Source organism: Gadus macrocephalus, chromosome 23 (assembly GCF_031168955.1).
Source record: "Gadus macrocephalus chromosome 23, ASM3116895v1".
NCBI classification, from domain to species: Eukaryota; Metazoa; Chordata; class Actinopteri; order Gadiformes; family Gadidae; genus Gadus; species Gadus macrocephalus.
This window is the reverse complement of record NC_082404.1, coordinates 9,296,399-9,308,991: the sequence shown is the minus strand read 5'-3', so window position 1 is coordinate 9,308,991 and position 12,593 is coordinate 9,296,399. Positions and strand designations below refer to the sequence as shown.

Genomic DNA, 12,593 nt, shown 5'->3' with positions numbered 1-12,593 from the left:
ACGCTGAGACGCTGTGACGTCCCTCTTGTGTGGGAGCTCTTTATTGTACGGTCGGCTGTCTTAGCGTGCAAAACAGGGTGGTAGAAAACAAGGAGAAGAAAGCCCCACCCGAGCGAGACGCTGCGGTCTTCAATGGAACCACAGTCACCTGTACACACATCCCGCTGAGTCAGTGGCTCAGCTCACTACGTATCCACATCAACCCACAACAAGCTGCATCCTGCATGTTTCCGCTGGGCTTAAGGCTTGTGCAGTTCTTCCCAGATTTGACCCAGTCACTGATGGCTTTTCTTTAATATTGATACAGTGATATTGTTTGGTGCTGTGCCTCTAGCGGTCTCCGACACGAGTTTTCGTCCGATTCCGTTTTTCGGTTGACCTTTCCGTCAAGCGTAATCCGATCTACGGTGGAGTCAAACCAGAACACGTACCGCTTGTTTGCAAACATTACGGCGGATTTACGAGAGATTTGTTCAACAAAAAAGGGTGTCTATCTTCATAAGGACATTGTTTTTTGTTAAATTCTAAAGATTTCCCCTCTGCCGACGATGGAATCACTCTACAGACATAAGTAAAATAACTACATCTTGAAGATATATTTTTTAGATACATGTCATTATGGATCAGGTAGGGTTAGGACATCTTGTTCAAGGATGCCAACAACAGGACTGGATTTTGCTGTTCAAACCCAGTACCTCCTGGCAGCGAGTCAACCACCCATACGCAATAACACCCATACAGACTATCTGTTTCTACATTATCAATGAGTAAGGATCACCAGTCAGGAAAGGAAACATGCGTCTACATTATCAATGAATTATGAGGAACACTGAGGTAATGTGTTTCAACATTATCAATGAGTTAGGATGACCGCTGAGGTAATGTGTTTCAACACGATCCATCCCCAGGTCTGAGGCTCATTAGCGCAGCACACCCATCTAAAACATGAATGAGCCATATCTAGACATATGAAGGGTCAGTATGTCGATGTAAAGGTGGCCATTGGAGCGGTATGCTTCTGACATCATGTCTTCCCTCAGAGACGTCTTCACAGCCCGAGCTCTGCATTCGATTAGTCCATCGACCGGTTGTCTGGAGAGTTGTATTTACAGAGCGCCGGGGCCTTTAACAGAATTGCAGAGGAGGGAATGAAGGAAGAGACGGTCAATACCCTCCGACACGCTGCTCCGTCTGCATTCATTAGCATCCCCGGCCTTCAGCCCCTTCGGAGCTCTGGTAATCGGAGACGACTCAATCGAAGGAGAAACAAAGTCGCTTGGCATTTGAAATGTCAGACGGAGACAAGACGAGAACGTCTGTATCGGAGGGCTGAGGTGAATCATTACCTCACATCCCTCTCCACTAATGTTACTGACCGGCTGGACGCTAGAGCACTGCGCTCTGAACCGAGATCATGGTCTCTTCCTATTGGCTGCTGTCGCTGGTAATGTCCTCTCTCTGCCTGAGGTTCTGGGTGTTATTAATATTAGCCGAGGACCATCTCCCAGCGTAATCAATAGCAACAGCCACGCCACAGTACGGGTCCTTAGCTCGGGGTTCCTGTTCTATTGTAAAAGGGTTGTTGATTAAATGGTGGCTGTAAGCCTTCTGGTTGCTTCCTGTTAGCCTTCCATCTGCTCTGCACCCTAACTCTAATAAAGCAATAACCAGGGGTGTTATTGTTGCGGTTAGCCTACGGTGAGCCTGATGAGCCCTCTAACCCCATCACAGCGGCAGTGCCGTCTCAACGCCGCTCCCCTCACGGTGTCCTTAAAACATCACGACTCCCACAGCGGGCCTCGTTTGAAACCCGCAGCCACTCCACGCCTCAGAGATGTCTCCAACACATGATTCAGGACAGTTTGTTAAAACATGTGGCAGGCCTCACACCAAGGACTCTCTTCAGCCCCAGCAGAGTGTGCGTTCCTCCAGGGCAGCCTTTTAAACCCATACCCCTTTTCATCTATTCACACCCAAGGAGCAGAACCTGTTGATGTTTCTAATGCTCAATGTGACTCACTGTATGCACAACACACACACACACACACACACACACACACACACACACACACACACACACACACACACACACACACACACACACACACACACACACACACACACACACACACACACACACACACACACACACTACAATCACAGCACACACGGAGCACACACACACACACACACAAAACTGCATACTCGCAAGAGCACATAGGCATGCACTGGATATTTGAACAGCTGTGTCTGCATGTTTATTGGAGCCATTGTGTTGGTGTCGTCCTGACGCTGTACCCTTTACCATCTCTCTGGGAACCTGCTAGGAATGTACGCCCCAGGGGCTAGCAGGAAGGCTAGCTGGGGGGCTTGCCGGGAGGCTAGTTGGGAGGCTGATAGGCTATTAGGCTAGCTGAGATGCCTGCTGGGAGGATATCTGGGAAGCTAACTTGGGGCCTATCTGGGAGGCTAGCTGGGGGCAAAGCTGGGAGGCTAGCTGAAACGCTTGCTCGGAGGAAACTAGGGGGGCTACCTAGGAAGCTAGCTGGGGGCTAGCTGGGAGGCTGGCTGGGGATGTAGCTTGGATGTTAGTTAGGAGGCTGAGAGTCTATGGGGCCAACTGGGAGCCCTGCTGGGAGGCTAGCTAGGGGTAGGCTGGGAAGCTAGCTGGGGCCCTAGCTTGGAGGCTTTATGGGAGGAGGGTCGAAGGGGCACGCTGAGGAGCCAGCTCTGACGCTGGCTGGATGGATACATTCAAGGGTTTCATTTATTTCATTGGGACGGTGAAATAAATGGAGGTGAACATCCAGACTGACGGGACTCACCCAACGTCCTGGACATCACCGGCAGAGCGGAACTCAGCACCAGAATGGACACGCAGCAACCGATGATCTGAGGACCAGAGGGGGGACCGGTCAACACGGCAGGTGGAATGCACATCAATCACACGGCTACATGGAAACACACACTCACACAGACACGCCTCTTGAGGGTAAATAGGCAGCAGCATATTGGACCATTAGTACTTGCGAAGTTGCTCATTAGCAGGTTGTGTCCATTGTGCCGCTAAGTCTTTTCACAGAGGCGTCAGCCCCCCCCCCCCCCCCCCCCCCCCCCCCCGTGCCCCCCCACCCTCATTACCACCTGAAAGGGTGAGCAGACCCCACATCCTCCCCAACCCTGACCCCACCTGCCCCCCACCCGCAGGTCTCTGATGTGGGAGAAAGGGCCCATGTTTACGCAATCAACAAACAAATAGTTGAGCGCTGAGGACAGGGCTGGAGTGGGGTACTCATCGTTGTCATGGCAGTGGGGTCCTCATCGTTGTCATGGCAGTGGGGTACTCACCGTTGTCATAGTAGTGTCGTGCTGCCGGGGGGTCAGAATCTGGAAGCCCCTCAAACTGTAGAAGCCCACCACGGAGGACACCAGCAAGTAGCTGATCAGCCAATCAAGGAGCGGCAACACATTCGTTCACTCATTCAGATTCAGTGTACCCGCTGCATCCGTCTGTCTGGCTCCGACTATCCCTCTCTATCTGTCTCTCTCTGTTCCTCCCTTCCTTAATTTGACTCTTCTCTCCTACCACATTTATTTCTCTCTCTCTCTCTCATCTCTCCATTTCTCTTCATCTATCCATCTCCTCAGCCCTCTCCCTTTTTCCCTCTCTCTCTCTCTCTCTCTCTCCAAGTTTGACCCCTCTGCTCCTCTTCAGCAGTGAGTGTGCGTGACCTATGTCCTTTGACCTGGGTGAACATGTTTTGACAGAGAAGGTCACTGCTGGCCGTCCAGCCCTTAGAAGTAGCAGGTAAGGATGTGTGTTTGTGTGTGTGTGTGTGTGTGCGTGTGAAAGGATACAACATGAGCAGGATCTCCAGGGCAGCCTGAGCGACGCCAAATGTGGACAGTGAGGAGGTGTTTCCGATCCCCCGGTCCTGCAAAACACACACACACACACACACACACACACACACACACACACACACACACACACACACACACACACACACACACACACACACACACACACACACACACACACACACACACACACACACACTAGATTGTTAAACTAATTGTTAAACTTACATTACATGAAACTATATAACAGTTTCACACGTTCCCTATAAAATCCTATGCATTAAAACACACTATACTTCTAAAAGCACAAAATAACATCACATGCATGGAACCACATTGGAACATATTATCATTGTAGTAACAGATTAAAACATCTGTCATCTGCATGAAAATACATTATCCTTATAAAACTAATATCAACATTATATCAGTTGAAACACATTATCCTTAAAGAAACATGATCATTTTAGAAAAATTATCATTGTGGACATAATATGCTGACAGAAACACAATATCCTGATAAAACTATTATCCTTATAGAAACACATTATCCTGAAAGAAAAACATTATCCTTGTACCAACATTATTCTTATAGAAACACATAATCCTGACAATAATAAATTATCCTTGTACCAACATTATCCTGACAGAAACACATCCTGATGGAAACACAATATCCTGGTAAAACTATTATCCTGATAGAAGCATGATCCTGTCAGTAACAAATTATCCTGACATAAACACATTATCCTTGTATCAACATTATCCTGACAGAAACCCATTATCCTTGCACCGACATTATCCTCATAGAAACGCATAAACGCATTATCCTGACGCAAACACATTATCTTTGTTCCAACATTATCCTGACAGAAACACATTATCCTGACAGAAACACATTATCCTTGTACCAACATTATCCTGACAGAAACACATTATCCTGACAGAAACACATTATCCTTGTACCAACATTATCCTGACAGAAACACATTATCCTGACAGAAACACATTATCCTTGTGCAAATATTATCCTGATAGAAACACATTATCCTGATAGAAACACATTATCCTGATAGAAACACATTATCCCGATAGAAACACATTATCCTTTATCCAACCCCTGATAAACAGCCGTCCTCAGTGACCAGGCTGAGGCGGCTGCAGCACTGCAGGGCGTGCTGGCTGTTTGCTGCTATTCACATGCAATTACAGAGAGATCCTGCGAGCACCAAGAATTTCCCCACTTGAGACAGACAGAATCAACTTGGCTGGGTAATGAATGGGAGGAGATGAAAGAGGCTTCTTTCAAATCACTGTCGATCATACAATATGTGAACAGGTGTTCAAACAAAAACACGTTGAAGGAGGCGCAGACGGCCTGCCAATAACATGAAAACAACTAAACACACAGGAGCTCAGACCGGGCATCTGCCTTAGAAAGGATCAATACGCGTTGCGCCGGGTTTGGCAGCACCACTGTTTAGAAGGGCTATACCATTATCAACACCGTGAATGTTCCACACAACGCCGCTTAAACCATTTGGACCGATCTATATGGTACTACAGGGCTTTCATGTCTGAGGCGCATTCAATCACTCAAACACTGAAACACCCACAATGCATCTGGTGATACTTACACATTCATGTAGTGTACACAAGCGCACGCACCACCACACAGGCACGCACAACCACACACACACACACACACACACACACACACACACACACACACACACACACACACACACACACACACACACACACACACACACACACACACACACATCGGGGGTGAGCGTCAGTTTGATGCGGAGGCCATGATGGGATGCTGAGTGTGTGTGTAAGAGACAGAGACAGAGGAAGAGAGACACAGAGGGAGAGAGGGGGAGAGAGAGGGAGAGAGAAGGAGAAAGAGAGAGAGTAAAACAGCAGGACAGGGGGAGAGAGGGATACCGAGAGATGGATAGAAACAGAGACTTGGGAGAGCGAGAGAGACAGAGGGAAAAGGGGAGAGAGGGAGAAAGCGAGAGACAGAGATCAAGAGAGAGAGAGATGTGTCTTACAGAGGGACAAACACTGACAGAGCACTTCCATTGTAACCCCCTCCCACCTCATTTGATTTTCCACAGTCTGAATATCAGCCCCCCTCTCTCCTCCTCCTCCTCCTCCCTTTCTACAAAGTACACAGAGTTGAACACACCAGGGCAATTATTGGTGTGTGTGTGTGTGTGTGTGTGTGTGTGTGTGTGTGTGTGTGTGTGTGTGTGTGTGTGTGTGTGTGTGTGTGTGTGTGTGTGTGTGTGTGTGTGTGTGAGAGAATGAGTGAGTGTGTACGTGCGAGAGTGAGTGTGTGTTTGAGGGAAAGAGTGTACGTGTATGTGTTGGCAATGTACGGTTTGTGTGAGGATGCGCACGTGTTTCAGACCATGGCCTGGGGATGTTTGGATGTGTGCATGAATATGTATGCGTATATGTGAATATGTTACTGACCATGTCAATCCTACAGCAATATAGATACCGCACTGATAAGGTGCATCCCAAAGCAATTAAGATCAGGCATTGATCAGGTGCATCCTACAGCACTATAGATGAGGCATTGCCCGGGTGAACCCGTCGGCGGTATTGACTATGTGCCTGATGCTGACGTCAGTGCGTGGTCACACCCGACCGCCGAGCCGCGGCGGACATGACGCCCCGGCGATGATGCACATGTCGGCCATGACAGCAGGAATCTGGGGGATTTCTGCAGCGCCCGAAGAAAACATCCATTCTCCTCCCGCAGTCAGGGTAGGGGGGGGGGGGGGGGGGGACGACACTGGGCGACCCCCGCACCACACGCATCACACTGAGAAACATGATACAGCGGTGCCCCCGCTCACACAAGAATGCAACCACAACACACACATCAGCATGCCCACACACGCGCACACGCCCATACACAGACACACGTTGCAGCGCCGTCCCCGGTGTGACGGTGAGATAAGGTGTCCTGCGTTGCCCGCCGTGTGTGGGGTTGTGTGTTGTTTGTGTGTATTTTGCAGAGGTGTGCAGTGCTGTGGTGTGTGCAGTGTAGTGTTGCGTAGTTCTGATGTAGTGTGCTGTGTAGCGTGTAGTATGGTGTGCGCAGTGCAGGTGATAGTGTATAATATATAGTTTGTCTTGTGTGGTGTGCCGAGTTGTGTTCTGATGCATAATGTGTTGTGTTGTCTCTCGCACATTCACCTGGCCTGCTGTGTGCAAGTGGGCGTGCCCGTTTAATCTGTGCACGGTGTGAAATGACTTTCAATGAGCTTCTGAATGCAACAGACTGATTAACATCTGGACCTTTATTCCCACAATGCACCTTAGCGTGTCCGGAATCTGATTCAAGTCTCTGTGAGAACACCGCTCCTACCGCTAGATTCCCTCTGTGTGTGTGGTGTGGTGTGGTGTGGTAGTGTGTGTGTGTTGTGTGTGTGTGTGTGTGTGTGTGTGTGTGTGTGTGTGTGTGTGTGTGTGTGTGTGTGTGTGTGTGTGTGTTGCTGGTTACCGTTGAGCCTTTGGGCATGGCAGTCTCATCCACCAGCAGGTAGAGGATGTTCAGCGCCACCATCAGAACAGAGATGGTCTGGAGTGGAGAGCATTACTAACTTAGAGTACTACATTACAGAACTACATTATGGTACTACATTGTATCCCTTTATTTTAGTACAACATTATAGTACTTAATAATAGTGCTTCATTATAGTACTAAATTAAAGTACTACATCCTTTTTTATAGGAATATAATAATTATAGTACTACATTACAACTACATTATAGTACTACATTAAATCATACACATCTGTAGCACAGTGTATGGTGCACACTGCTACACACTATAGTACACTACTTTAGTACACACCGTCTCGCTCAACTACAATAGTAACCATGGGAACGATGCCCTGCTTTTGCTTGGAGCATAGCAGCTTTAGCTTTCAGCATAGTAGCTGTAGAAAGCAGCTTCAGCAGGCATCATTTGCATGCAGCTTTCACATTTAGCTTAAACATAGACCCATGTAGCACTATTTAGCTTGTTTTTACGTAAGCAGCAGAGAACGAGACAGGAACAGGTACTCACAGTTCCTGTTAGCAGAACCAGCATCACTATGGGGTAGAGGAGGTTCTTCTCCCAGGCAGACGCCTTCTTCCTCCTCTCTGAGATGGAGATATGGAGAGCAAGAGCAAAGGAGCGAGATGAAGACAGAGAGGGATGGTGAGAGGGAATGGAGGAGAGGAGCGAGAGACAGAGTTGAGAGAGATTGACATGAGAGTGAGGACAGAGGAAGAGAGAGACAGAGCGAGATGGAGATTGAGATTGAGATTGAGATAGAGATAGAGATAGAGATATATATGTATATGTATATGCATATGTATATATATATATATATGAGTCTTTCCATGTGACCAGAGAGAGGACCAAGAGTCGTAGGTTGATTTAAGAGTGTGCTGATAATAATCCAAATATCTTCCATCATCTTGAACAAGCTGTTATACTCTGGTTAGGTAATAATATTGATCAAAGCTCGGTGTTGGTGAGACCTAGCGCCCGGGCTAGTGAGTGTTAGCATCTCCTCATCAACAGCTCCATAAATTACCCTGTTGCTCTTTAATTAAAGACAGAAGCACGCCAGTGGAAACTCTAACCACTGATGAAGACATCTGATATGGCTGTTTACAGCTCAGCAGGTGCAGCAGGTACAGACTGCGGTGAACACAACCGTCAAATCTTTCCTGGCACACCGGACCTGGTGATCTATAAATCACAAATAAACTTGAATACACTTGAAGTCTTCTTCATTATGATGATGATGAACACACTCAGGTGTTATGGAGGTTGGGGGGGCCGAGGTTCGTTACCCCACCTCCCCCCAGACCACTCCATCGCCCGACAACCTCCCTCTTTACTTCCTCATTCTGACCCCCCCCCCACCTACACTCCCCCCTCCTCCCCACCTATACCCCCCCCTCCCCCCTCCCCCCTCCTCCCCCACCTACACCTACACTCCCCCCCCGCTCCTCCCTTCTACCAAGTTTGCCAAGTGCACTTCATAGCCACCCCAGCTAAATTAATGACATCACTAAAAGACCGGCCACAATATAACGCTGGCATCTTGTCCAATCTCCTAAGTGCCTTTGTACCCCGCCCAGCCCCCACCCCACTGCCCACCCCCGCTGCCCACCCCGGTCTGCGCCCCCAAAAGGCCTTCCACCATGTTTATAATATCCTAAAATGGATGAAAGAGAATCATTATCAGCCAGCACTGGGTCCGCTCCAAATGAAGGAATTAAGTCTGGGGGCTGGAGGGGGGAAGGGGGGGGGGGGGGGGGCAGGGGCAGCTGCCCGTCAGCAATAGCTAAAAAGTAGTTGGCAGAGTTGTGGTGGTCCAGTCAAGGTCCTTGAGTCCACTCACCCAGCTTGCTCCGGTGGGTCCGGATGCTGGCCAGCTCCTTGTGGAGGAGGGGCTCCGAGCCGCTGCAGGACGACAAATGGGAGGAGCATCCTGCACACGCACGGGAACGCACACACACACACACACACACACACACACACACACACACACACACACACACACACACACACACACACACACACACACACACACACACACACACACACACATCATCATCATCATCATGAGACTGACAACTATGTTTTAGTCTCAGTCCCATCAGAGGTTGTTTTCTTAACACTTGATCTACTCAAGCACCACTTCTAAATCTCCCGGCTGACAGACAGGTTCAACTACCGACAGACAGACAACTCCAGCTACAGACAGACAAGACAGACAACTACAGCTACCGCCAGTCAGACAGCCGTAGACTCACTGACAGACAGACAGACAGACAGACGGACAACGACAGACTAAGACAGATAGAAAGACAGCCGTAGACTCACTCAGGCCGACAGACAGACAGACAGACAGACAGCGCTATACAGAGAGACAGGCCGACACTGTCCACCAGAAGGGAGAAACACCGGTCCGACACGGGCCGCCCTCCCCTCATGCCGTGCGTGGGGTGCTGGTCGTGACCCGGGCCTCTGCCGCTGTGTGTATGGGAGCTCCTGACATTCTGCAGCAGGTAATCCAGGACAGAGCCGTGTCATCTTAATAAGGAGCGCTAATCTCTTGTCTAGCGCATGCCACGACTGGTCTGCGGCGCGGGGATTCTCCAGGAAAACCACAGGCCGTCTCATTTAGGGGCTAATTCATCTGTTTGACTGTTTCCCTCCCCGCGTACGGGCCCCCGGGGGCCCGGTCACCGTGTATATCTATCTGCGTCCCCGGGGTGATTGGCAGATCTGCTCCAATTAGTTCAGTGTTCTGCTCCAATTAGTTCAGTGTTACACTGTTACTGGCGTGCAATAAAAATACCATCTTTCATCTCCCAGCACACGAGGACCAATCACTTTGATCAAACTTCCACACTCCCCACCATTATAATACCACGCCCTGTCTGGCTGAGGGAGAGAGCGAGAGAGAGAGAGAGAGAGAGAGAGCGAGGGAGGGAGAGAGAGCTTTGTCTGTGCCCTCGCAAGTACCTGTGTTGGGGAAGTTTGTGCCTGAGAGAAAACACAACACAACAGGAAATGTTTCTGCCAGCTCCTCTGCTTCCCTTCAGATCAGCTGAGCTGCGAGCTAGATGCTCTGCCTCTTCAAAACTAACTTCCCCAGACTTACGTTCAATACAGATCCATGTCATTAAGGAGCGGGTAGGGGTAACGGGGCATCTTGCTCCACTGGTACAGGTAGGTTGCAATTGGTGACCGAAACCAAGAACCTTTCGGTGGCTATCACCGCTTTTGGGTTTCCACTCCACACATTTAGCAGGGCTAGGTGGCTAGCATCACTACAGGGCTATCACGGCCCACAGCTAACACGGCTAGGTGGCTAGCACCACTACAGGGCTACCAGGCCCCACAGCTAACACGGCTAGGTGGCTAGCACCACTACAGGGCTGACATGGCTAACATTCTATTTGGCTATCACTGCACAAAGCTAACAGGGCTGACTATCCATCTATGGCAGGGAGCTAATGTTTGCCCACCACCTCAACTCATCCTCTCCAACCTTCACCAACAACCAAACAATTGCGTCATCCGCAATTTTGCTAAACAGCAAGCTGGGGCTGACAAGGTCATCTTACTGCAGAGGGGAGGGAGGGAGGGGAGGGGAGAGGACAGAGGGAGGGGGGGTCGAGGGGGAGGGGTGGAGGGGGAGCGGGAAGGGAGGGGGGGGGGGCGATAGAGAGAAAGAAATGGAGGGATGAAGGAAGGATGGGGTGGAGAGGGAGGGAGGGATGAAACAGGGGAGAGAGGGGTTGAGGGGGGGAGAGAGAGGGGTTGAGGGGGGGGAGAGAGAGGGGGAGAGGGTTGGGTGGAGGGGGCGAGGGAGGGAGTAAGAGAGAAAGGGGAGGGCGAGGACCGACAGCAGCACTGCAGAATGCTAATGGGAATGCGGCCGGTGCTATATGTGTGTTAAGCGCACGGTGGTGGTGCTACGTGCACCTCCGTACCCCCGAGAAAGTCAACACACACACCGACCCTCAAACGGCTGAAAGCCACCGCAAACACTCCAATACACATCTCTGCAGGCTGGGTAAACACAAACACACACACACACACACACACACACACACACACACACACACACACACACACACACACACACACACACACACACACACACACACACACACACACACACAGTGTATTGTCTGCCTATCATTGTGTACATTTCTTACATACATTTCGGTTGGTTTATCAATACACCAATCAGCATCTCTGTCTGACCCTCTGAACCAATCAGCATCTCTCCCTGACCCTCATGACCAAACTGCATCCCCCTCTAGACCATCAGCATCTCCATCTGACCCTCTTGAGTCTAGGGGGTCAGATAGAGATACTGATTGGTCTTGAGGGAGATACTGATGGGTCTAGACTCTAGACCCATCAGTATCTCCATCTGACCCTTTAGACCAATCATCATCTCCCTATGAACCAATCAGCATCTCGGTCTGACCCTCTATACCAATCTGATCTTTCCGTCCCTAAGCCAGAGGAGTCCAGCTGGAGACGCTCGCACTGTTGCTGCCGGGCTTCACCTCCCGGTGACTTGCAAACATCAAACGATACGATAAGGAGGGGATTACGTTATTCGGCGGCAGCTTTCAAAGCTAGCGCTGGGCTAAAGAACCCTACGCTCAGATGGGCGTCTATGGAAGGAGCCGACGTAGCGTCTGAAAACACCAGCTATCAGGCCCACATCTCCCGTACCTCCTGGGTTGAAAGGAGCCTCCTACCGTCGTCTCTACGCTCCACACTGGGCTGCGTGCTTCACTTAGCGCTAAAGTACCTGCTGGACTCCCGCCTAATACTTCCTGCTCTGTCACATTGTTCCCCGACAAAGGAGGAATTTAGCAACATGGAGGGATTGTGGAACGAAAACAAAAAACACTGTAACCTCGGCAGGCGCTGATCTTCCATCACGCTAGCGTGCTGGGCTAAAGTCCCTGTTGTGAATTCATGAGCACTACCGTGCTGAGCTCAAGTCACTATACCGCAGGGATAGCAGCCCCAGCACTAAGCTAAGGTGCACTGAGCTCTTCCCTCGTATGAATCACGCTGTCTTAATGAGATCAAACACGTTCGCTACCTGTTGCCGCTAGCGACAGTGACAGCCGTCTTAAAATCGCCTGTGAGGTAATATATG

The 12,593-nt window shown here is 49.8% G+C and overlaps 1 protein-coding gene across 2 annotated transcripts in view; it reads right to left on the bottom strand.

The window, feature by feature from the left end:
* lmbr1 (limb development membrane protein 1) overlaps positions 1 to 12,593 on the bottom strand; it is a 34,385-nt gene that overhangs the window by 4,497 nt on the left and 17,295 nt on the right. For both annotated transcript variants that reach the window (XM_060045737.1, XM_060045738.1), the window contains exons 10-15: positions 9,294 to 9,383; positions 7,961 to 8,037; positions 7,391 to 7,468; positions 3,859 to 3,935; positions 3,349 to 3,439; positions 2,826 to 2,892 (exon numbers count right to left, since the gene is read on the bottom strand). In XM_060045737.1, the coding sequence (XP_059901720.1) occupies positions 2,826 to 2,892; positions 3,349 to 3,439; positions 3,859 to 3,935; positions 7,391 to 7,468; positions 7,961 to 8,037; positions 9,294 to 9,383 (480 nt within the window). The remainder of the gene's footprint in view (positions 1 to 2,825; positions 2,893 to 3,348; positions 3,440 to 3,858; positions 3,936 to 7,390; positions 7,469 to 7,960; positions 8,038 to 9,293; positions 9,384 to 12,593) is intronic.